This window comes from Triticum urartu, chromosome 5A, assembly GCF_056163025.1.
Source record: "Triticum urartu cultivar PI428250 chromosome 5A, HENAU_Tu73, whole genome shotgun sequence".
Lineage (NCBI taxonomy): Eukaryota > Viridiplantae > Streptophyta > Magnoliopsida > Poales > Poaceae > Triticum > Triticum urartu.
The window spans coordinates 169,184,083-169,207,237 of record NC_141877.1 but is presented as its reverse complement, the minus strand read 5'-3'; the positions used below and the strand labels follow the sequence as shown (position 1 = coordinate 169,207,237).

The following is a 23,155-nucleotide window of genomic DNA, read 5'->3' as shown; positions in this document are numbered from 1 at the left end:
GCAGCATTGATATGTTCAAGCTCTGCAACTTGAAGCCAGCTTTGCCAACCACCTTTCATGTGCTAGATTTCAGCGACAAAAATATGTGTGAGAAGATCAATTTTGCCATTGACAAGAGCCTGTTCTTATCAAGTGATGCTGAAAAGAATCAAATTGACATGGAGGAAGCAGGAAAGGGTCTTGACTGGGTTCATTCAAAGGAAAAATACAAGGAATATTTAAAGCAGCTCCCAGACCTAAGCTCCAGCAAGAGCAAGGCAGCATCCATGGCAAACCCTCACGTGGTCCAAAAGCGTAAAGCAGTTTTAATGAAGAAAAATCTGCAGTTGCCTCAAACCAAGGAAAGGATGGTGAGTGCAGATGCTGAAGTAAATATGGTCAAGGAAGCTGTGCTTCAAACTGATATGCCAACTATAGTGAGCAGAGAGCCAACCAATGTCACAGAAGTTCAACAGATCAAGGGGAAGACTCCCCTTTCAATAGTCCCACCAAAATCACCTACGCAGAAGATTGTCAAGTTTGCCACGGGAACAAAGGGGGAACAGGCCACAAAAGGTTTGGGGTTCAAAGACAAGAGAGAACTGCGAGCCGCAGCCATTGATGCAGGGGTGTCAAGTTCTGCTAGGTTGCTGCCAACTCAGATTGGAAAGATGCCAACTACAAATACCAGTGTGCCAACTGATGTGTCAGTTAGCAGTATGGTCACAGTCAAAACCACCACAGCTGGTCAGGAAGGCACCACTGCAACTTCAAGCCCCAAGGTGCCTACTCATAGAGATGCTTCAATGCCAAACACAAAAGGAGGTGATCCAACTATCAAAGTGCCGTCCCCAAGAGCTAGCACATAGCAGCCAAGCAAGCCTGCATCACCAAGAGCTGACTTTCAGCAACCATTAACACAAGAGGAGGAGTTCAACATTATAAGTAGGTGCAAGCCTCCAAGGCCGCCAACTACAACACTATTGCGAACCAAGTCAGTGAACGATGCACCCATGTTTGTGCCGCAAGGAGATGCCCTGGTCCTTGAACCCTTACGAAGATCAAAGTCTTATCATGGTGATGGGTTCTGCGATGCACCATCTTTTGACCTCGGCATAGATGGTGATGCTCCAGCACCTGCTCCAGCAGCAGAAACAACGGAAGCCGGTGTGATTTGCATTGATGAGTGTGAGTTGGACCCAGCATCTGTGAATGAAGGATGTGCTGCTGCTGATGCTGGCAAGGCAATAGCTCAAGAGCTAGATGTTGGTTCACCAGAGAATTTGCCACACCCCGATAAGCGCAGAACCAGAAGCTGGCACGAGAAGTTCTTCGGGACCACCTATTGCACGAAGACAGAGGAGGGTAATAAGGCCCGCAGCATCTTAAAGGTCTCCATTCATTGACTACAACAAGAAGAAGACTTTCAGCTCCAATAAGGCAGTGAACAAGATTTACGCTGCCCTCTTGTATTGGGTCAGGCATCACAAAGGAGCAAATGATGAAGCTACCAAGTAAGCTAACTCCCAACAGCCTACATACATATCTTTTTCAGTTGCACAGGACCAGCCACTTAGTTGCACAGAAAGCATAGCATGTTGCACAGAACAGGGCTTTTAGTTGCACACTGTTCTGTTTTCAATTTCATGCACATTTTTTTTGCTGCTGTGACCCTTCGAGCTAACTTGTCTTTTTATTGCTTTCAAAAAAAATCAGCCCTGAGATAATCAGGTATGGTGCTTTCTACATTTCTTTAAAGGAGTTAGTTGATTCGATGAAGCCGGTTCAATGGTTGTCAAAAATTGTTATTGAGACTGGAATCTTACACATCATGGATAACTTACCAGAAGGGTCAAAGAAGGTTGTTATGCCACTGAGGTTTTCTGTAAGTTTTTCCAAAACCTTCTTTTACCCTCATCTTTGTTCTGTAGCACTTTTTTCGTTGACCATTTGAGGGAGGCCTTTCACCTACTAAGGAGTTTTGAGCCATGTTTTATAATCTCTGCAGATAAATTTACAGCAAGGGATCCACAATGTGAATGAGATAAACAAGAAGTTTGATTACAAAAACCGTCTCGACAAGAAAGACTTGGTGAGTGTTGTGCCCACATGATCAATCTTTTTTTAGTTGGCACCCACAGCATGTTCAGTTGCACATGACACATCTGTTAGTTGGCAGATACTTGTTGCAACCTGTTTTTAACTTGACCAAGTCTTGTACTGTTTTTTCTTAGCTACAGCCTATATTTTGTGTCTGAAATCATTCACGGTTGCAGGTCATGCTGCTAGTGCTCGAGTGCGCTGATGTAACTGATAAGGAGGGAGGGAGGCATTATTGGGTCTTCAATGTCAATTTGAGGGACGGACGCTTCGAAGTTCTTGACTCAAGCAGGATGCTGGACAACATTGTGCTGATGACCACCGCCTCTACCATCGCGGGGGCAGTACGCCAGCTATGGAGGAAGCATTACCCAAAGTTCAGCATCGAGCACTTCCAGATTATTGACATTGACGTACCGAAGCAGCTCGGCAAGTAAGACAATAATCATGGCATTCCTTCTCAATCATATACCATCATTTTGTAGTTTTTAATTTTTCTACATGTGCAATCTTTAGTATTTTTAAGACACAGTACTAGTATGCAATCTGTTTTATCATTTTTATGAGTTTCTAATGGATTATCTAGCCAGTTGCAGAGTGGCGCATAAGTAGTTGCACACTGGTACGTAAGCAGTTGCAAAGTGGCACATAATCAGTTGCACAGTAGAACACAAGCAGTTGCACAGTAGGACATAAGCAGTTGCACAGTAGAACAGAAGCAGTTGCACAGTAGGACATAAGCAGTTGCATAGAGTGCATTATCTTTATTGGTTTTAATTTTATGTGACAAATTTTTTTTGCCCATCGCAGTAATGAGTGTGGGTTGTTCGCACTGCTTAACGCCACCGAGTGGAATGGTAGCCAACTGCCCAACTACGACCCCAAGGAAGTACTCAACATCAGGAAGAAGTTGGCATATGATTGGGTCACCAGCGTGCACAACACTGCCCCATGGAGGAAGTTGCTGAGATATGACAAGGAGTAGGTCAGTACTATTTTTCTTTTTTTCTGCTCCATGGAGGAAGTTGCTGGTTTGCACAATTTTTTAAGCAGATTTTGTAGTTGCACACTACTAGTAATTTTGTTTGCAACTCAATATCATCACTTTTGTTGATACAATAGGAGCACTGGACATACAGTTGTTCAACAACTAAATATTTAACCAGTTGCCAACAAAGGCACAAATAGCAACTTTTTTACACAGTGCATGAACTAATTCAAGGAGCATAAATTAGATAAAGAGAAATCATAGATGCTAAATGTGTCCACTTGGTCCCCACATTGCTAAAAAAACATCATTCTTTTCCTTTTATGTTCCAAAATTACAAATGAGGAAACAGAATCACAGGAGCCTAAGTGGACACACACCAGCAGTGTGCTATGTAGATTGGCAATGGCTGCATTTGTTTTTCTTCTTTGGGTGTAGCTCCAGCGCCGATTTGTACCGCCGACTCTTTGCCCTACCCTTTGTAGTAGACCTTGGAGAATCCCTGGGCACAAAATCATCATAAGCTTGTGCAAGGGATGCAGCCTCCAACGGGGCAATAGGACCGTCACGATCACCTGTGTAATAATCATATAAAAAGTTTAGTATTTTTGTTATTGTGCAACCAGCACTGATGTTCTGTGCAACCACACAGCACATTTTTGTGCAACTAACTGGTTGCCGTGTGCAAGTTAAGTTGAAAAAAACACCTGTAGTAGCACGGCCCGTCATGGTACTTGGATTGTAATTGCCTATGGGAAGAACATGAAAAACAAGTTAGATTTTTAGCTTGATCCTCAAACTAACACAGAGCACGCAACTAGGCAGCATGTTCTGTTCAACTGGGCACTATGATATGTGCAACTAAAGTCACACACCCTAGTTTTTGTTTGGAGTTGGTGAAGGTACTTACCTGGGTGATGAGCCCCCTGAGTCCTGCCTGTAGGTCCATTGGGAATAGCACGCAGGGCACTGCTAGTTGGGCCTGGCGAGAGAGGAGGTCTTTGAGGGTTGGCATCACCTATAGGCAGAACAAGACAAACAAATTAGTTGTGTTTATCTTTGGATGCTCGAACTAACACAGCGTGCGCAACTAGATAGCCTGTTCGGTGCAACTGAGCACCATGATGTGTGCAACTGGAGTTACAGACCTAGTTCGATGGGGAGTTGGGGGCAGGTAATTACCTGGATGATGAGCCCCCTGAGTGCTGCCTGTAGGGCCATTGGGAGGAGCACGCGGGGGAGGAGGTGGCGGAGGATGCCGTGCACAGCCAGGAGGGGGAGGAGGTCCTTGAGGGTTGACATCACCTATATCCAGAACAGGAAAAATAAGTTAGTTGTGTTATCTTGATGCTTGAACTAACACAGCGTGCGCAACTAGGTAGCCTGTTCTGTCCAACTGGCTACCATGGTGTGTGCAACTGGGCACAATGATGTGTGCAACTGAAGTTACACACCTAGTTAGATCAGGAGTTGGGGCAGGTAATTACCTGGGTGATGAGCCCCCTAATTGCTGCCTGGAGGTGGAGGAGGTCCTCGAGGGTTGCCATCATCTGATGGCCCCGTGGCAGCAGTCGGTTTTTCTTTTTCCTGGACTTGTTCGGGTGGCCGATCTCGGCACGTGCTGTACACATATGCTTGTATACAATAGCTTGTGCTGGATCAGAACCACTCGCAAACTTTGCTAGTTTCTAAAAATCATATATCATGTTCCTCTCCCTTATCTGCTTCTTTGATTGAGGAGGCATTTTATCCGGTTGCTCATAACCAGTCCCTGGCGCACTAGGTACAGCAGTAGGTGTCCACCGTCTTAGCAGGTACCTTTTCGGTATGACATCAACTCCAATATGGGTGAACACCTTGAGGATGTGGCAACAGAGGATGCCGTCCTTGTCCATTTTACAGCACTCACACAAATAGGAACCCTCCTCCACCCTTGCCTGCACCAAGTAGTTTCGAGAACCATATTTGGCAACAAATTTCTGGTTCGGTCTGAGCTCAAATATATCAGCACCAACTTGGAATGCATTATAACGCCAAATCAGCTCAAAATCTTCTCTAAACTTGCGGTAAAGGTCCCTAGTATAGGTTTTGTAAGCTTGCTTCTCTATTGGGAAGTTGGACCACAACTCAATCTCAAGGTGTTCTGTCCTGTAATCATTGCAGCCTTCCTTGACAAGGATGTGATTCTGGATTTTTTCATATTGCTTGACGAAGTTCAGCATTGAGTTGTGTGGGTTCACATATCTTTTTAAGACGGTGTTGAACCCCTCACTACGCTGTGTAGACTAGAGGAAGGGGAAGAACTTGTGTTTGAAGTAGCACGACACCCAAGTTGACCTGTATTCGTACAACTTCTCAAAGTGCGTGTGTGTCATAGCCTCGTACTTCATCATTAACCCAGCCCAATTCTGCTCAAACTCGTCTATAGTGAAGCTGAAGTCAACACACTTGTTGAAATCATCAGAGAGTCCTGGGTTCCGGCACAGCAGCCAACCAACTTTTTCCTGAGCCTTTTTCATGATGTGCCATCGACAACAGCGGTGCACGGTGGTTGGAATGATGCTTTGTATTGACTGCCTCATCGCACCATCCTGATCAGTGATGAAGTTGTCAAGAGGTTTGCCATCCATAGCCTCTAGGAATGCTCCAAAGACCCAATCGAAGCTCAATGCCAACTCCTGCCTCACAAACGCGCAACCCAGCATGAAAGATTGGCCATGTCGGTTTATTCCTATGAAGGGCGCGAACGACATATTGTACATGTTGGTCATGTAGGTGGTCTCAAACGATATGCAATCGTGGTACGCCTCCGCATAAGCTTTTCGAGCTAAGCCGTCCACCCAAAATATGTTGACAACTCTGTCCTCTTCATCATAGTTCACCTTATAGAAGAAGTCTAGATCGGTTTTTTGTATATCCTTGAAGTGTGCAATTGTCTCAATCAGATCACCCTCCTTTGTGTCATCTCTATGGAAACTTGTACAAAGATTTGTTATTGCCTTTGGTCCGAGCGGCACCATCATCTCAAATCCATAGAACTCTGCCATTACATGCATCATTCGTCCTGCATAATACAAAAACAAATAGTATATCCTTTTTTAGTTACACGAATGTGCACATCCAGCTGCACAGTAATAGGACATGTGTTGGCACAGAAGATAATCGCAGGAAATGGACACCTAGCTGCACCTTTTTAAAAATAGGACATTGTGTAGTTGCACAATAAAGACAATGTAGTTGCACAACAAGCACCAAAAGTGATATACAAACAGCATGGGAAGTTGGATAACAGTTGCACAGTTAAGCCATTTCAGTTGCACAGTAGTACCATAACAGTTGCATACTGGACTTCCTAGAGGGAAACTTAATTCTTTAAGGGATATAGAAAAACACCACACCTGTAGTCAAGTTGCAGTTATACAAGATGCGCAGAAACTCCTTTTCATCAGGTGAGATGCCTTGGTGGGATCTCAAATATTTGGACAATGAAGGTTTGTTCACGAGCGAATGATTGTGATCAGGAACAAAGTGTGTCACCTCCCATCGCCCATCTATCAGCTTCACCAACATTTTCGCCTTGCATTCAGTCTGCTTTATTGTCTCGCATTTGCGCTTCTTCTTCTTCTTCTTCTTACTAGTACCAGCCTCCTCTTCAGCAAATATTGGAGGTTCTTCTTCCATCTCCTCATCACTGTCAACAGATTTTGGATCTGGAATAGCGTCCAGGACAGGAGGAGCCTCAGCTCCTCCATCATCAGCTTTGGGCTTCTTAAACTTGTTGCAGCAAAACTGTTGTTTTATCAATTCATTGGTGCGGGGTGCCCGCCTAGAGGTGTTCATCTTGATAGAGAAACCCATCCGTAGTGCATAGCTGTTGTAGTGATCCTTAGCAATTTGAAGGTTGTCAAACCTCATGCCAACATAGGGTTCCATAGGTTGAGAACCAGCCTCATCCTCTCCTTCTTCTCCTTGCACAGCTCTGTCAACAGCCCCAGCTCCTAGCTCAGTCCTGGTTGGACCAGAAACATTTGCCTCGGTTTCCGTATCATCAAGAGTATGGCTCTCTGACTGCAAAGACACCACTACATGGGCACCATGGGCTAATGACTGGCCTGCCATATTGTCATGGCTCGTAGGGTTACCATCACGACTTGCCTGCGTGTAGTAAACAGATCGACCATTTTCTGTCCAATTTCCTTGTTGTATACTGGGTTGCTGTTGATCCATATCATGAGGAAGCTCATTGAGATCAGGGGGCAACTCATTGAGATCAAGCATCTTTTTTCCTTTTTTTGGATGCTGCCACACACTCCCTGCACATATATAAAAGAAGAAATTGATGTCATCAGTTGGTAACGACAGAAAAGAGTATTTCAAACAACCTAAAAACTTAGTAAATAGGCAGTTGCACACCATTTTGTGATATTCTTAGTTCCAAAAGCAACATCACTGTAGCATAATCTTTATTATAACAGTTATGAATTTTTTGTTTGCACATAGTTGTTATATTAGTTGCACAGTTTGCAGTAAATAGCTGGCAAGAGCATGACTTCTTTTTACTACAGAGTTTTCTGACTTTTTCCTTTTTGTTTTGTTGCAATGATCTGTAGGTTTCCGTTTTGCAAGGAGCTATTTTTAGATTTTTCTGCACATAATTGGATGTTATATTTGAGAAGGAAAATCCAGGTGAAAGAAGAAAGAAGAATTGGAGGACAGATTATAGTTATATGTTTTTCATCGCCGTTTATGTTTCTAGTTCTGGTATATTTGAACCAGAATATGTGTGGGACAAGATTATATGTGTGAATATATTAATATGGTTTGTGGCTTCATTAGCCATGGACAAAAGTTCTTGTGTTTTTGCTGTTGCACTATAGATTTCTGATTTTCGCTAGAATAGACGTCTCAATTGCCAGGATGCATTTTTCCACTTGGCCAGCATACATATTTCAGTTGGACATTCAATGTTTTTAGTTGGCTAGAATAGATGTCTCAGCTGGCCAGGTTGCATTTATTTTAGTTTTTGGCTAACATGCATGTTCAGTTGGACAGTTAATGCATTCAGTTGGTTAGAATAGATGTCTCAGTTGGCCAGGATACATTTTCTCAGTTTTTGGCCAACATGCATGTTTAGTTGGCCAGAAAACATGTTTTTTATTTGCACATATACTACAGTTTTTCTAAAATGTTCACTCACAAACATCTATTGCCAAATATACATGTTTAGTTGGCCAGGATACATGTTTAGTTGGCCAGGATACATGTTTTTTAGTTGTTCAGAAAACACGTCGTGTACAATGCATGTTTTAGTTTTGGCTAGTATGCATGCAGAGTTGGCAGAATATAGGTTCAGTTGGCTGGGATGCATGTTCAATTGCACATTTATGAATTTTTCGTTGCACATATCTATTAGGCAGTCAATTTTTGTTCATTTTGCAAACAATAACTACAAGTTGATAGAATGCATGTTTAGTTTTTGGCTACAATGCTTTGTTGAGTTGGCTTTAATCATGTTTTAATTGGCCAGAGAACTTATTTTTAGTTGGCTTGTTTAACACATCCAGGTGGTAGAAACTTGTTTGGCATGCATCAAGTAGTTTTTGGCTTGTTTAACACATCCAGCGGTAACATCAAGTAGGTTGGTGTGATGTGCTAGATTCACCTCTTTTTTGAAGCAGCTTCTCCATGGATTTGTCCTAGATCTATGGAGAAAGGGGTTTACATATGCCTATGCAGTAGAAGAAAGGGGGAAGTGAAGAGGGGCAGAGGGGGCTTACCTACTTGATCTTACTGCCTGGTATGGCTTTGACCATCCTGCCCTTAGATCTTCTTTTTTGAAGCAGCCCCTTCTACTTTGGGGCTCCCATGACGGCTGTGTAGGAGGAGGAAGAAGGGCTGGGGGCGATTCTGTTGGATCTGCTCCTGGCGTGGAGAAGAAGAAGAAGGCAACGTGGGAGGGGCTGAGGCGTGGGGGCGAGCGGGGCGTGGGTGCGAGATGGAGACAGCTGGCCACGTGGAACGGTTTCTGTTGATGGTCGCTCGATTGGTCTGTTTTGGTGGCCAGTCAATCGGTCGGGTAGGTGACCTTTCTTTTCTGTTTCGCGGGGATAGGGGTTTTTCTTTTCAGCCGGCCGCTCGGTTGCACTAATGGGCAGCCGGCCGCCCACTAGACGCATCCAACATTCTGTATTACGGCACGGATGAAGTAATTGTAAGCAGTAATAAAAATTGCACCATGTAAAGCCCAAAATTCAAGCTTTAATTCTCTGATACTCGCAGGGCTATTGTGCATAAGATCCCGAAAACCAATATATCCAGTTCGCTGCCTATCCTTGTGCCCTCGCCGTCGCAGCCGCCGCCCAACCGTCGCGCCCGCGAACTCCTCACGAGGTCCCAAACCCTAGTCCTTGCCTACCTCGAGATCCGTCCGGTCATTGTCATCTCAGATCAAAGTTCCTTTTTCTTATTCTCTTGTGCGGCAACTCATTCCTTCGTTGCTCGTGACTGAATTTCTTGGAATTTGTAGAGAATTTTTGGGTCCTGATCCGAGGAGAGGAGATGTCGGACAGCGAAGAGCACCAGTTCGAGTCGAAGGCAGACGCCGGCGCTTCCAAGACCTACCCGCAGCAGGCCGGCACCATTCGCAAGAACGGCTACATCGTCATCAAGAACCGCCCCTGCAAGGTATCTAAAACGTCCGCCTCCCACTTGCTTGATGTCTTGGGCTTAGATCCCGACCCTATCGCTGTAGTCCTGTTAGATCCGTGTGTTCGTCCTGGCGTCTCAGATTGCCATTGCATGTATACGTGCAATCTCTTTATTTTCCTACGAGTTGGATGGTCATGGATGGATTGGAACGTGTGAATATGCATCACGATCGTGTGGTATATTTGGTTCTTGGATGCTCTGCTGTGCTTATCATCGGTGATACTGGATGTTCTGTGAAATGTCTACATTGTAGGACAAGTAAATTGTACGTTGGCCATGCACTTTTCTTTTCTAAATAAATTTGGAATGCCATATGCATCATTTGAAATTTCCAGTTCATGTCTGTGCCAATGTGTCGTCAGATTAGCAGTATAGGCTGGTGTAGATCTACCGCCTGATTAACTTTACTTAGGCAGTTAGATAAGAATTATTTATTCTTTTCTAACAAAAAGAAAAATCCCAGTCCAGTAATGATCTTTCTTAATTTGAAACTACGCTGTCAGATTCCTATTGTTTGAATTGCTAATCTGCTATTATAGAGATTGGTTACTGACTCGTAACATTTGATTGCAATATAATTAATTAATTTCATGAATAAAAAGTCTGTATTCTCAATAAGATTATGCAAGTCTTTGATTTGTTGCGTGTTGGTTTGGTGTGAATAATAGGTCTAGACTGATTTGATTTGCTCTCCATGTCAGTTGTTTGCTTTAGGTTTTTTTACATTAAGCATTGATGGATTTTGACTTTGTAACACTGATATCATACTAGCATTGTTAATTATCTGGATATTGTAAATAATCTTTGATTGACCATGCTGTGTGTGCATAGTGGTCCATGAACTTTAGTTGGCTGTACCACTTGTTGACCTAGCAAGGTTGTTAACTTATCTGCAAATTTATGTCTTAATGCTGCATACTGCCATGTATTATTTTATTTGTTCGATGTCATGATTGCAACTTTCTTACATCTTTATACTTTTTACTGCACGAGTTACATAGCGGAGGGTTAACTGGTTCAGGGTTATCATCTTCACTGAAATTTCTGAATATTGGTGATTTCAGTGGGTACTGAAATATTCGACTTATGTCGATTTTTTTTTCAAAACTTGGTTGGATTTTATTCAAATTGAAAAGAGAAGTTGTTTGGCTGAACTGAAAACAAATATGCATTTCAGTGGTGGCCAAAATATGACCAAATATGTGAAGCCTGGATTGGGTTACTTTTTTTTTTGCATGTTTTATACCTTTTTTTTTGCATTTGCATTTGCTTCTTGCTGCCTCCAGCAGTATCACTGGATAATCAGTTCACCTGTGCTAGCAATGATGCATTGATCCTGTTTAGCCGTGGTTCTTTATGCATTCCAGATCTGTAGTTTTCACTTTAAATGTCAATAAATTCCTTCAGTTGTGGATATTAATGTCTTTATATATTTATTATTAGGATTAAAATCTTATTTATCTGTTAATTCTCACTCTGCTTGCTATTTTGTTGTTCTGGCTAATGTATTTCCAATGACATGCCTTTGAAACAAATGTGCAGGTTGTGGAGGTTTCAACATCTAAAACCGGGAAGCATGGTCATGCCAAGTGCCACTTTGTTGCTATTGACATCTTCACCGGCAAGAAACTTGAAGATATTGTGCCATCTTCTCACAACTGTGATGTCAGCACATTTCTTGAACTTTTTCCTGTTCAAGTGGCTTCTATTGATACTAAAACATGAACATGTTATATCTCTACAGGTTCCTCATGTGAATCGCACAGAATACCAGCTCATTGATATATCTGAGGATGGATTTGTAAGTTGGATTCTTTCATTAATATCTCTTATATTTTTCATCTTTTGTTGAAACGAGTGTTTAACTGGAGAAATTAACATTTGTTTCAGGTGAGTCTGCTGACTGATAATGGTAACACCAAAGATGACCTCAAGCTCCCAACTGATGAAACCCTCCTTGGCCAGGTTTGTATGAACCATGTTATCCGTGCATATTTCTTGGAAGTGAATAGATTTGAGATGTCTTATTTATATTTAATTAAAGGTGTTCATTAATTAACAAGATATGCAGTATTCAGTACACTAGAGTATCTCCTTTTCTTGTTAATTTGGTCTGGGAATTCCCTGTCCGTATTTGCTTTGTGCAGTAGCCAGTGGACCTAATATTCTCTATTAGATTTAGTGTGTTGAAACTTGAAACTGCTCCTATGAATAAAAAGCCGGTGCACCTGCCACTGTTATAGCTAATTTTTTACATGTGCTGTTTAGAGCGACTCGTACACGTGAACTATGTCTTCCATACCCCACGAGCTCTGATATTGAATTTGTCCATTGGTGCAGATCAAGGATGGGTTTGCTGAAGGGAAGGACCTGGTGGTGTCTGTCATGTCCGCCATGGGAGAGGAGCAGATTAATGCGCTCAAGGACATCGGCCCCAAGTAATCAGCCCGTTAGCCATGGGATGCACTATTTTCTCAAGTGTCGTTCATTTGTGTCTGCCGGTTAAGATGGATTTGGGTGTCACAGCCATTGAGGAATTTTACCTTTTTGCAGAACTAAGTTGTCAGTGTTTGGTTGATTTGTAGTCCTAAATTCATGGGTGATTGTATCCTAAAACGTCGCCCCGGGGTTTTATTGACCCCTCTTGACTATTGGTGTTGCTGGTGTTGCAGTGTGGAGGTAATCAGTACGTCTTTTCAGGATGCTATAAATTGAGCAACACCCCGCCGTGTTGTGTTTTTACTACTAGTGTTGCATTTGCAGGTGCTTTTGACAGCTGGAGATACTACTGCCCAGAAAGACAGCGGGCAGATGAGTTTTGTTGCCAATTTTTGTCATGGCGAATGGAAGCTTCGGTGGTTTGATTATTACTTCATTACTCTCGGAACAAAGTTGCTTTCTGTCATTGTCAGAGTGGTCTTGTACGGCATCCTCACGCAAGGTGTTTTAGCCTCCTACGGTTCACATGATGAAATGTAAAAGATTGTGAAATTAGAGAGTGAACTCTCTCTCGTGCGCGACTGTGTCACACCCGTGGGCGACAGGGTCTTCCCCCTTTTATCCCTCGCGGCAGTCCGGCGCGGCGGCGGGGTTCTTTGTTGTTGTAGCGGGTGATCTGCTGGGCAGCGGCGTTGTCGTTGGCGGCGGGGTGGCGCAGCGGTGCGATTTATCGATGCCCGCTTGGCCTAGATCTAGGCCCCATCTGCGTCTAGGTAGGCTAGCGGTGGGGGAGGGTCGACGGCGTGGCCACCAAGAGGCAGGGGAGCGGAGATGGGCGGGTGGGTGTTGGCAACGCTGGCGTCGACCTGCTGCAGTGTGGCCGGCGGGGCTTTGCGGGTCCGATTTGGGCCTAGCCGGGCGGCCCGGTATGCCTTGTTGCTATGTCCGGATGGCGATCGCGACGGTGCCGAAGGCACGGGCCTCCCGCACGTTGGTGGTGTAGGTGGTTCCCTCTCGCGTTGCTCCGGTGCTGCTGCTCTCGATGCTTGATGCTTCTCTCTTCGTCCTTTTGGCCTCGTGGTGGTGACCTCGGTGAGGCGGCGTGGGTGGCGTCAAGACCGTGGTGACGCATGCTGGTGGGCGGCGAGTTGGCTGGTTGGCTTCGGCCCGGTTGGGCAGTGAAGTTAGAAGTGCAGGAGAAATTCTTGCGGTTCTTCCGGCTTCGATGCGGTGACACCAGTGGGTGCCGCCATCCCTTCCTGGAGGGTGTTGGTGGTATCCATCCCCACTCTCATCCGCGTGTCGAAAGAAATCCTAAAACATGTCCGGGCAGCAACGTCGCATTTCTTTTTGGAGGTGCTGCTTGGTACGCAGTGGATTGGAGCCTTTGTGATGGGTCGATTCCGGAGGGCGCAGTGGCGGCGGGTCATCTGCGCTTTGTTGAGCTGCCGTTGTTGGCATTTTTTTGAGGGCTTGATGTGCTACTCGCCCCAGCAATTGATATGTGATCCGAAGCGGGGAAACCTTTTTTTTTAGTGTAAAAGATTGTTTTCTATATAATCCTGTATAGAAATAAAATCCATTATAAATTAATTACTACGAACAAATTTTTGCTACAAAATTCCTATTCTTTAAAATTCATGAAAAAAAACAAAGGAGGCCTTACATTACTTGACAAGGCTCTGCAAACACGGATTTACAATCTCATGCAAACTATTGCGTGATATGTATGCTTTTGTTCTGAAAACGTCGAGCCAACATATGACAATGTCGAGTGAGATGAGATACATATTCTTTTCTTTCTTTTGTGATGGATTATCGCAGCTGCAGTGCACCCTGCAGAAAGGTTGCCATTTTCTCGGGCTCTCACAATCATCATCGTGTGCGTGGCTGGCGGACTGATTTGACAAGAAGACTTTTCGGCCGTGATGCCTTCGCCCCAACCAAATGAGCAAAAAGTAGCAGTGGCCACGTGCTTTTAAATCCTAATAATCCTACGCTACATATGCACACGCCTATTATTTTATACTCGTATTATGAAAATGATTAAAGTCCGCCAAGTAAAGATTATGTGCTTTTTTTATGTGTTTTGGTTCTTTAAGGGAGACTCCTAAAGTATAATTGATGCAATAAATCTCTACTATTAAAGAGGATCGAACATCGTAATGGTTCGACCTCGTTCGATCCCCCTCCCTTCGAACAAAAGCCATCACGAGAGGTCCACACGCAGGCAGCAGCCCAAAAAACACCAACTCAGCCCACGTGCAGCAGCCCAGAAAACACCAACTTAGCCCAAGTACGAGATCCACATCTCAAAAAACCAGTTCAACACACGAACGAGAGGTCCATGGACCAACAATCAAATCCATTGACCAAACCCCACGATCGCGCCCTCCGCGAACCACGAACGAGGAAAACAGCTGCGCAACCCACGAATGAGGACGAGGTCAAAATCAAACTTCTTCGACCCGCCAACGAAGGTTGCCAGCGAGACAAACGCCGAGAAACCAGTTCTTCATGGCACACGAGTTTCATCGAGACGCCAGTTTCCTGGCGTACAGGCACCATCCAGGCCCATCGTTCGCACGCTCTGTGAGAGCTGCAGCCTCTGCTGATCGCCTCACATGCCGAACCACAACCAGGGCGTCCAAACCACAACCTCCGCTCGACGTCTGCTGCCGCGTCATCTCCTAAGCCCGCCTACTGTCTTCTTCCAATCCGACGGCAAAGGACGGATATCCACCTGCGTCATCTCCTGAGCACGCCTACTGTCTTTTTCCTCTCCGACGGAGGACGAATATCCACCTTTATTATGTTTCACGGTGCCCATCACGCCCTAGGTTTGCCATCCTGACCTGTTCAAAACTTCGTAATGTTAGTATTTTAAGCAATGTCCCAACTACCATGCCATGAACATGCTTCATTACACTAATCAAGTTCTGGGAATTAATACATGTGGACGGGTGCCAGATGGCATCTCAAATGTGTCTTTTCAGCATCTACACTCCGGGCAAATGAATGACAGCAAATGTAATACACTCTGAACATAGCACTTATTCCCCAAAGTGAGACCATGTTCCGTAAAGAATACTGCCTTGTTCCGTAAAGGATATTGCTAAAGTCCTATAGTATGTCATATCATTTTTGTAATGCAATTCATATCATTTTTTGATGCAAAAAGACTGCGGGTTTATTTAAGCTTCTATAGGACAGAAAGATGTCACGGGACAGAGAGCATATCTATGATAAAGGAAAAAAGGTATGTGTATGCCAATCACATGTCTACACATAAGGTATTCAAGAAGCTTTCATAACTTAACCTACATTCATCTTATCAGCTGTTGAATATGAGAGGACACCGAGCAATACACACTGACCACCATCTGGTTTTTTCATACGTGAACACATACGTGAACAAACATGCACTACTAACTATAGTATTTCGTCTTCCGATGATGATGACAATTTGCCCACGCAACTGCCTATGATGATTCCTATAGCTGGCAATCTCACGGCCTTTCAGCCAGTGCCACATGTGGAGACACCAATTGGTACCGCCCTTACGCACAAATTTTTTTCAGTTTGCATTTATACATTTGTTAAAACAATATGGTTCTTCAGGAAATCATTCTCGTGAAGGCACTTACTATGATCACCGTGCATCACTTCGAGGAACAGAGAGCAGCATTGATCATAATATTGGTTCAGATATAGCACTTGGACTCGACACTGAAGAAACTATCCCTGAACACATTGCTTCAAATGATATCATTAAATCAGACAAAAAACAGAAAAGGCGAGACCAATATATAGCACGGCGAAATAGATTAACACCTGAACAGAAGGAGGAATGTTGGAAATATGCCCTAGAGGCAATAATAAAATGGTTATTATGATATTCCCTTGTTCATGATAATTGTCTATTGTTCATGCTATAATTGTATTAACCGGAGACCGTAATGCATGTGTGAATACATAGACCACAATATGTCCCTAGTAAGCCTCTAGTTGACTAGCTCGTTGATCAATAGATGGTTACGGTTTCCTGACCATGGACATTGGATGTCATTGATAACGGGATCACGTCATTAGGAGAATGATGTGATGGACAACACCCAATCCTAAGCATAGCACAAGATCGTGTAGTTCGTCTGCTAAAGCTTTTTTAATGTCAAGTATCATTTCCTTAGACCATGAGATTGTGCAACTCCCGGATACCGTAGGAATGCTTTGGGTGTGCCAAACATCACAACGTAACTGAGTGGCTATAAAGGCACACTACGGGTATCTCCGAAAGTGTCTGTTGGGTTGGCACGAATCGAGACTGGGATTTGTCACTCCGTGTGACGGAGAGGTATCTCTGGGCCCACTCGGTAGGACATCATCATAATGAGCTCAGTGTGACCAAAGAGTTGATCACGGGATGATGTGTTACGGAACGAGTAAAAGTGACTTGCCGGTAACGAGATTGAACGAGGTATTGGGATACCGACGATCGAATCTCGGGCAAGTAACGTACCGATTGACAAAGGGAATTGTATACAGGATTGATTGAATCCCCGACATCGTGGTTCATCCGATGAGATCATCGTGGAACATGTGGGAGCCAACATGGGTATCCAGATCCCGTTGTTGGTTATTGGTCAGAGAGCTGTCTCGGTCATGTCTGCGTGATTCCCGAACCCGTAGGGTCTACACACTTAAGGTTCAGTGACGCTAGAGTTGTTATGGGAATTAGTGTGCAGTTATCGAATGTTGTTCGGAGTCTCGGATGAGATCCCGGATGTAACGAGGAGTTCCAGAATGGTCCGGAGGTAAAGATTTATATATGGGAATTCCTATTTTGGCCACCGGAAAATGTTCGGGATTTTTCGGTATTGTACCGGGAAGGTTCTAGAAGGTTCCGGAGTGGGGCCCACCTGCATGGGGGGACCCACATGAACGTGGGTAGTGGGGGAAAGGCCCCACACCCCTGGTCAAGGCGCACCAAGATCCCCCCTTAGAAGGAATAAGATCATATCCCGAAGGGATAAGATCAAGATCCCTAAAAAAGGGGGGATAACAATCGGTGGGGAAGGGAAATGATAGGATTTCTTTCCCCCACCTTTGCCAACGCCCCAATGGACTTGGAGGGCAAGAAACCAGCCCCCTCCACCCCTATATATAGTGAGGAGGCGCATGGGAGCCGCAGCCCTTCCCCTGGCGCAGGCCTCTCCCTCCCCAACACCTCCGTAGTAGTAGTAGTGCTTGGCGAAGCCCTGCCGGAGAACTGCAAGCTCCACCACCACGCCGTCATGCTGCCGGAGCTCTCCTCCAACTTCTCCTCTCCCCTTACTGGATCAAGAAGGAGGAGACGTCCCCGGGCTGTACGTGTGTTGAATGCGGAGGCGCCGTTGTTTGGCGCTTAGATCGGAATCAACCGCGATCTGAATCGCTACGAGTACGACTCCTTCATCCGTGTTCTTGTAACGCTTCCGCATCACAATCTTCAAGAGTATGAAGATGCACTCCCCTCTCTCTCGTTGCTAGTCTCTCCATAGATTGATCTTGGTGATGCGTAGAAATTTTTTAATTTCTGCAATGATCCCCAAAAATGGCATCATGAGCTAGGTCTATGCGTAGTTTCTATGCACGAGTAGAACACAAGTTGTTGTGGGCATCGATTTTGTCAATTTACTTGCCGTTACTAGTCTTATCTTGATTCGGCGGCATCGTGGGATGAAGCGGCCCGGACCGACCTTACACGTATGCTTACGTGAGACAGGTTCCACCGACTGACATGCACTAGTTGCATAAGGTGGCTAGCGGGTGTCTGTCTCTCCCACTTTAGTCGGATCGGATTCAATGAAAAGGGTCATTATGAAGGGTAAACAGAAATTGGCATATCACGTTGTGGTTTTGGCGTAGGTAAGAAACGTTCTTGCTAGAAACCTATAGCAGCCATGTAAAAACTTGCAACAACAATTAGAGGCCGTCTAACTTGTTCTTGCAGCATATGTCGTGTGATGTGATATGGCCAAAAGGATGTGATGAATGATATATGTGATGTATGAGATTGATCATGTTCTTGTAATAGGAATCACGACTTGCATGTCGATGAGTATGACAACCGACAGGAGCCATAGGAGTTGTCTTAATTTATTTATGACCTGCGTGTCAACATAAACGTCATGTAATTACTTTACTTTATTGCTAAACCGTTAGCCATAGTAGTATAAGTAATAGTTGACGAGACAACTTCATGAAGACACGATGATGGAAATCATGATGATGGAGATCATGGTGTCATGCCGGTGACGATGATGATCATGGCGCCCCGAAGATGGAGATCAAAAGGAGAAAAATGATATTGGCCATATCATGTCACTATTTGATTGCATGTGATGTTTATCATGCGTTTACATCTTATTTGCTTAGAACGACGGTAGCATAAATAAGATGATCCCTCATTAAAATATCAAGAATTGTGTTCCCCCTAATTGTGCACCATTGCTAAGGTCCGTTGTTCCGAAGCACCACATGATGATCGGGTGTGATAGGTTCTAACGTTCGCATACAACGGGTGTAAGCCAGATTTACACACGCAATACACTTAGGTTGACTTGACGAGCCTAGCATGTACAGACATGGCCTCGGAACACGGAAGACCGAAAGGTCGAACATGAGTCGTATAGAAGATACGATCAACATGAAGATATTCACTGATGATGACTAGTTCATCTCACGTGATGATCGGACACGACCTAGTTGACTCGGATCATGTATCACTTAGATGACTAGAGGGATATCTATCTAAGTGGGAGTTCATTAAATAATTTGATTATATGAACTTAATTATCATGAACATGGTCAAAAGTTCTTTGCAAATTATGTCGTAGCTCACGCTTTGGTTCAGCTGTTTTAGATTTGTTCCTAGAGAAAATTTAGTTGAGAGTTGATAGTAGCAATTATGCGGACTGGGTCCGTAAAATGAGGATTTTCCTCATTGCTAAGCAGAAGGATTATGTCCTTAATGCACCACTCAGTGTGCTAAACCTCGAGCGTCGGTTGTGGATGTTGCGAACATCTGACATACACGTTTTGATGACTACATGATAGTTCAGTGCGTAATGCTAAATGGTTTAGAATTGAGGCACTAAAGACGTTTTTAAAAGATCATAGAACATATGAGATGTTCCAAGTGAAGGAAATATGCCCTAGAGGCAATAATAAAGTTATTATTTATTTCTTTATTTCATGATAAATGTTTATTATTCATGCTAGAATTGTATTAACCGGAAACATAATACATGTGTGAATACATAGACAAACAGAGTGTCACTAGTATGCCTCTACTTGACTAGTTTGTTAATCAAAGATGGTTATGTTTCCTAACCATAGACAAAGAGTTGTTATTTGATTAACGGGATCACATCATTAGGAGAATGATGTGATTGACTTGACCCATTCCGTTAGCTTAGCACTCGATCGTTTAGTATGTTGCTATTGCTTTCTTCATGACTTATACATGTTCCTATGACTATGAGATTATGCAACTCCCGTTTACCGGAGGAACACTTTGTGTGCTACCAAACGTCACAACGTAACTGGGTGATTATAAAGGAGCTCTACAGGTGTCTCCAAAGGTACATGTTGGGTTGCGTATTTCGAGATTAGGATTTGTCACTCCGATTGTCGGAGAGGTATCTCTGGGCCCTCTCGGTAATGCACATCACATAAGCCTTGCAAGCATTGCAACTAATGAGTTAGTTGCGAGATGATGTATTACAGAATGAGTAAAGAGACTTGCCAGTAATGAGATTGAACTAGGTATTGAGATACCGACGATCGAATCTCGGGCAAGTAACATACCGATGACAAAGGGAACAACGTATGTTGTTATGCGGTCTGACCGATAAAGATCTTCGTATAATATGTAGGAGCCAGTATGAGCATCCAGGTTCCGCTATTGGTTATTGACCGGAGACGTGTCTCGGTCATGTCTACATTGTTCTCGAACCCGTAGGGTCCGCACGCTTAAGGTTTCGATGACAGTTATATTATGAGTTTATGAGTTTTGATGTACCGAAGTTAGTTCGGAGTCCCGGATGTGATCACGGACATGACGAGGAGTCTCAAAATGGTCGAGACATAAAGATTGATATATTGGACGGCTATATTCGGACAACGGAAGTGTTCCGGGTGATTTCGGAGAAAACCGGAGGGTTACCGGAACCCCCCCCCCCCGGGGAGAAGTAATGGGCCATATGGGCCTTAGTGGAGAGAGAGAAGGGCAGCCAGGGTGGGCCGCGCGCCTCCTCCCCCATGGTCCGAATTGGACTAGGAGAGGGGGGGCGACGCCCCCCTTTCCTTCTCCCTCCCCACTTCCTTCCCCCTCCTAGTAGGAGTCCTACTCCTACTAGGAGGAGGACTCCTTGGTGCGCAATAGAGCCGGCCGGCCTTCTCCCCTTGCTCCTTTATATACGGGGCAGGGGCACCCCTAGACACACAAGTTGATCCACGTGATCGTTTTCTTAGCCGTGTGCGGTGCCCCCTTCCACCATAATCCTCGATAATATTGTAGTGGTGCTTAGGCGAAGCCCTGTGACAGTTTAACATCAAGATCGTCACCACACCATCGTGCTGACGGAACTCTTCCCCGACACTTTGCTGGATCGGAGTCCGGGGATCGTCATCGAGCTAAACGTGTGCTAGAACTCGGAGGTGCCGTACGTTCGGTGCTTAGATCGGTCGGATTGGGAAGACGTACGACTACTTCCTCTACGTTGTGTCAACACTTCCGTTGCCGGTCTACGAGGGTACGTAGACAACACTCTCCCCTCTCGTTGCTATGCATCACCATGATCTTGCGTGTGCATAGGAAAATTTTGAAATTACTACGTTCCCCAACAGTGGCATCCGAGCCTAGGTTTTATGTGTTGATGTTGTGCACGAGTAGAACACAAGTGAGTTGTGGGCGATATAAGTCATACTGCTTACCAGCATGTCATACTTTGGTTCAGCGGTATTGCTGGATGAAGCGGCCCGGACTGACATTACGCGTACGCTTACGCGAGACTGGTTCTACCGACGTGCTTTGCACAAAGGTGGCTGGCGGGTGTCAGTTTCTCCAACTTTAGTTGAACCGAGTGTGGCTACGCCCGGTCCTTGCGAAGATTAAAACAACACCAACTTGACAAACTATCGTTGTGGTTTTTGATGCGTAGGTAAGATTGGTTCTTGCTTAAGCCCGTAGCAGCCACGTAAAACTTGCAACAACAAAGTAGAGGACGTCTAACTTGTTTTTGCAGGGCATGTTGTGATGTGATATGGTCAAGACATGATGAGATATAAGTTGTTGTATGAGATGATCATGTTTTGTTGAAGTTATCGGCAACTGGCAAAAGCCTTATGGTTATCTCTCTATTTCATAAGATGCAAGCGCCAAATAATTGCTTTACTTTATCGCTATGCGATAGCAATAGTTGCAAGAGCAATTGTTGGTGAGACAACCATGTGACGACACATTGATATAGTTCAAGATGATGGAGATCATGGTGTCATGCCGGTGACGATAGAGATCATGACAGTACTTTGGAAATGGAGATCAAAAGCGCAAGATGATGATGGCCATATCATGTCACATATTTTGATTGCATATGATGTTTATCTTTTTATACATCTTATTTGCCTTAGTTTGACGGTAGCATTTTAAGATGATCTCTCACTAATTATCAAGAAGTGTTCTCCCTGAGTATGCACCATTGCGAAAGTTCTTCGTGCTGAGACACCACGTGATGATCAGGTGTGATAGGCTCTACGTTCAAATACAACGGGTGCAAAATAGTTGCACATGCGGAATACTCAGGTTATACTTGACGAGCCAAGCATATACAGATATGGTCTCGGAACACGGAGACTGAAAGGTCGAGTGTGAATCATATAGTAGATATGATCAACATAGTGATGTTCACCAATGAAACTACTCCATCTCACGTGATGATCGGACATGGTTTAGTTGATTTGGATCACGTGATCACTTAGAGGATTAGAGGGATGTCTATCTAAGTGGGAGTTCTTAAATAATATGATTAATTGAACTTTAATTTATCATGAACTTAGTCCTGGTAGTATTAGCATATCTATGTTGTAGATCAATAGCTCGTGTTGTTGCTTTCATATGTTTATTTTGATATGTTCCTAGAGAAAATTGTATTGAAAAATGTTAGTAGCAATGATGCGGATTGGATCCGTGATCTGAGGTTTATCTTCATTGCTGCACAGAAGAATTATGTCCTTGATGCACCACTAGGTGACAAACCTATTGCAGGAGCAAATGCAGACGTTATGAATGTTTGGCTAGCTCAATATGATGACTACTTGATACTTTAGTGCACCATGCTTAACAGCTTAGAATCGGGATTTCAAAGACGTTTTCAACGTCATGGACCATATGAGATGTTCCAGGAGTTGAAATTAATATTTCAAGCAAATACCCGAGTTGAGAGATATGAAGTCTCCAACAAGTTCTATAGCTAAAAGATGGAGGAGAATCGCTCAACTAGTGAGCGTGTGCTCGGATTGTCTGGGTACTACAATTGCTTGAATCAAGTGGGAGTTAATCTTCCAGATAAAATAGTGATTGACAAAATTCTCTAGTCACCATCACCAAGTTAGTAGAACTTCGTGATGAACTATGATATGCAAGAGATAACGGAAACGATTCCCAAGCTCTTCATAATGCTGAAATCGACGAAGGTAGAAATCAAGAAAAAACATCAAGTGTTGATGGTAGACAAGACCACTAGTTTCAAGAAAAGGACAAAAGGAAGAAGGGGAACTTCAAGAAGAACGGCAAGCAATTTGCTACTCAAGTGAAGAAGCCCAAATCTGATCCTAAGCCTGAGACTAAGTGCTTCTACTGCAAAGGGACTAGTCACTGGAAGCGGAACTACTCCAAGT

At 44.1% G+C, this 23,155-nt stretch overlaps 3 protein-coding genes across 4 annotated transcripts; 1 reads left to right on the top strand and 2 right to left on the bottom strand.

Moving 5' to 3' along the window:
• Positions 1 to 3,792: 3,792 nt before the first annotated feature.
• Positions 3,793 to 4,617, bottom strand: LOC147970699 (uncharacterized). Its single transcript, XM_087522692.1, has 4 exons — positions 4,555 to 4,617; positions 4,250 to 4,372; positions 3,978 to 4,085; positions 3,793 to 3,816 (listed from the first exon to the last, which is right to left on the bottom strand). Exons 1-4 carry the CDS (start codon positions 4,615 to 4,617, stop codon positions 3,793 to 3,795), a joined length of 318 nt encoding a protein of 105 aa, XP_087378818.1.
• Positions 4,618 to 5,352: 735 nt separating this feature from the next.
• On the bottom strand, positions 5,353 to 7,345 carry LOC147970698 (protein FAR1-RELATED SEQUENCE 5-like). Its single transcript, XM_087523571.1, has 2 exons — positions 6,466 to 7,345; positions 5,353 to 6,131 (listed from the first exon to the last, which is right to left on the bottom strand). Exons 1-2 carry the CDS (start codon positions 7,343 to 7,345, stop codon positions 5,353 to 5,355), a joined length of 1,659 nt encoding a protein of 552 aa, XP_087379697.1.
• A 1,984-nt stretch (positions 7,346 to 9,329) lies between these two features.
• Positions 9,330 to 12,517, top strand: ELF5A-1 (eukaryotic elongation factor 5A-1). 2 transcript variants are annotated; one of them, XM_048673217.2, is made up of 6 exons: positions 9,330 to 9,457; positions 9,594 to 9,751; positions 11,318 to 11,440; positions 11,520 to 11,576; positions 11,666 to 11,740; positions 12,116 to 12,517. In XM_048673217.2, the coding sequence occupies exons 2-6, from the start codon at positions 9,626 to 9,628 to the stop codon at positions 12,215 to 12,217; spliced, it is 483 nt and encodes a 160-aa protein (XP_048529174.1). In that variant the 5' UTR covers positions 9,330 to 9,457; positions 9,594 to 9,625; the 3' UTR covers positions 12,218 to 12,517. The 2 variants fall into 2 exon arrangements, with proteins under 2 accessions (XP_048529174.1, XP_048529175.1); XM_048673218.2 differs by having other exon boundaries at positions 9,350 to 9,497.
• The last annotated feature ends 10,638 nt before the right edge of the window (positions 12,518 to 23,155 follow it).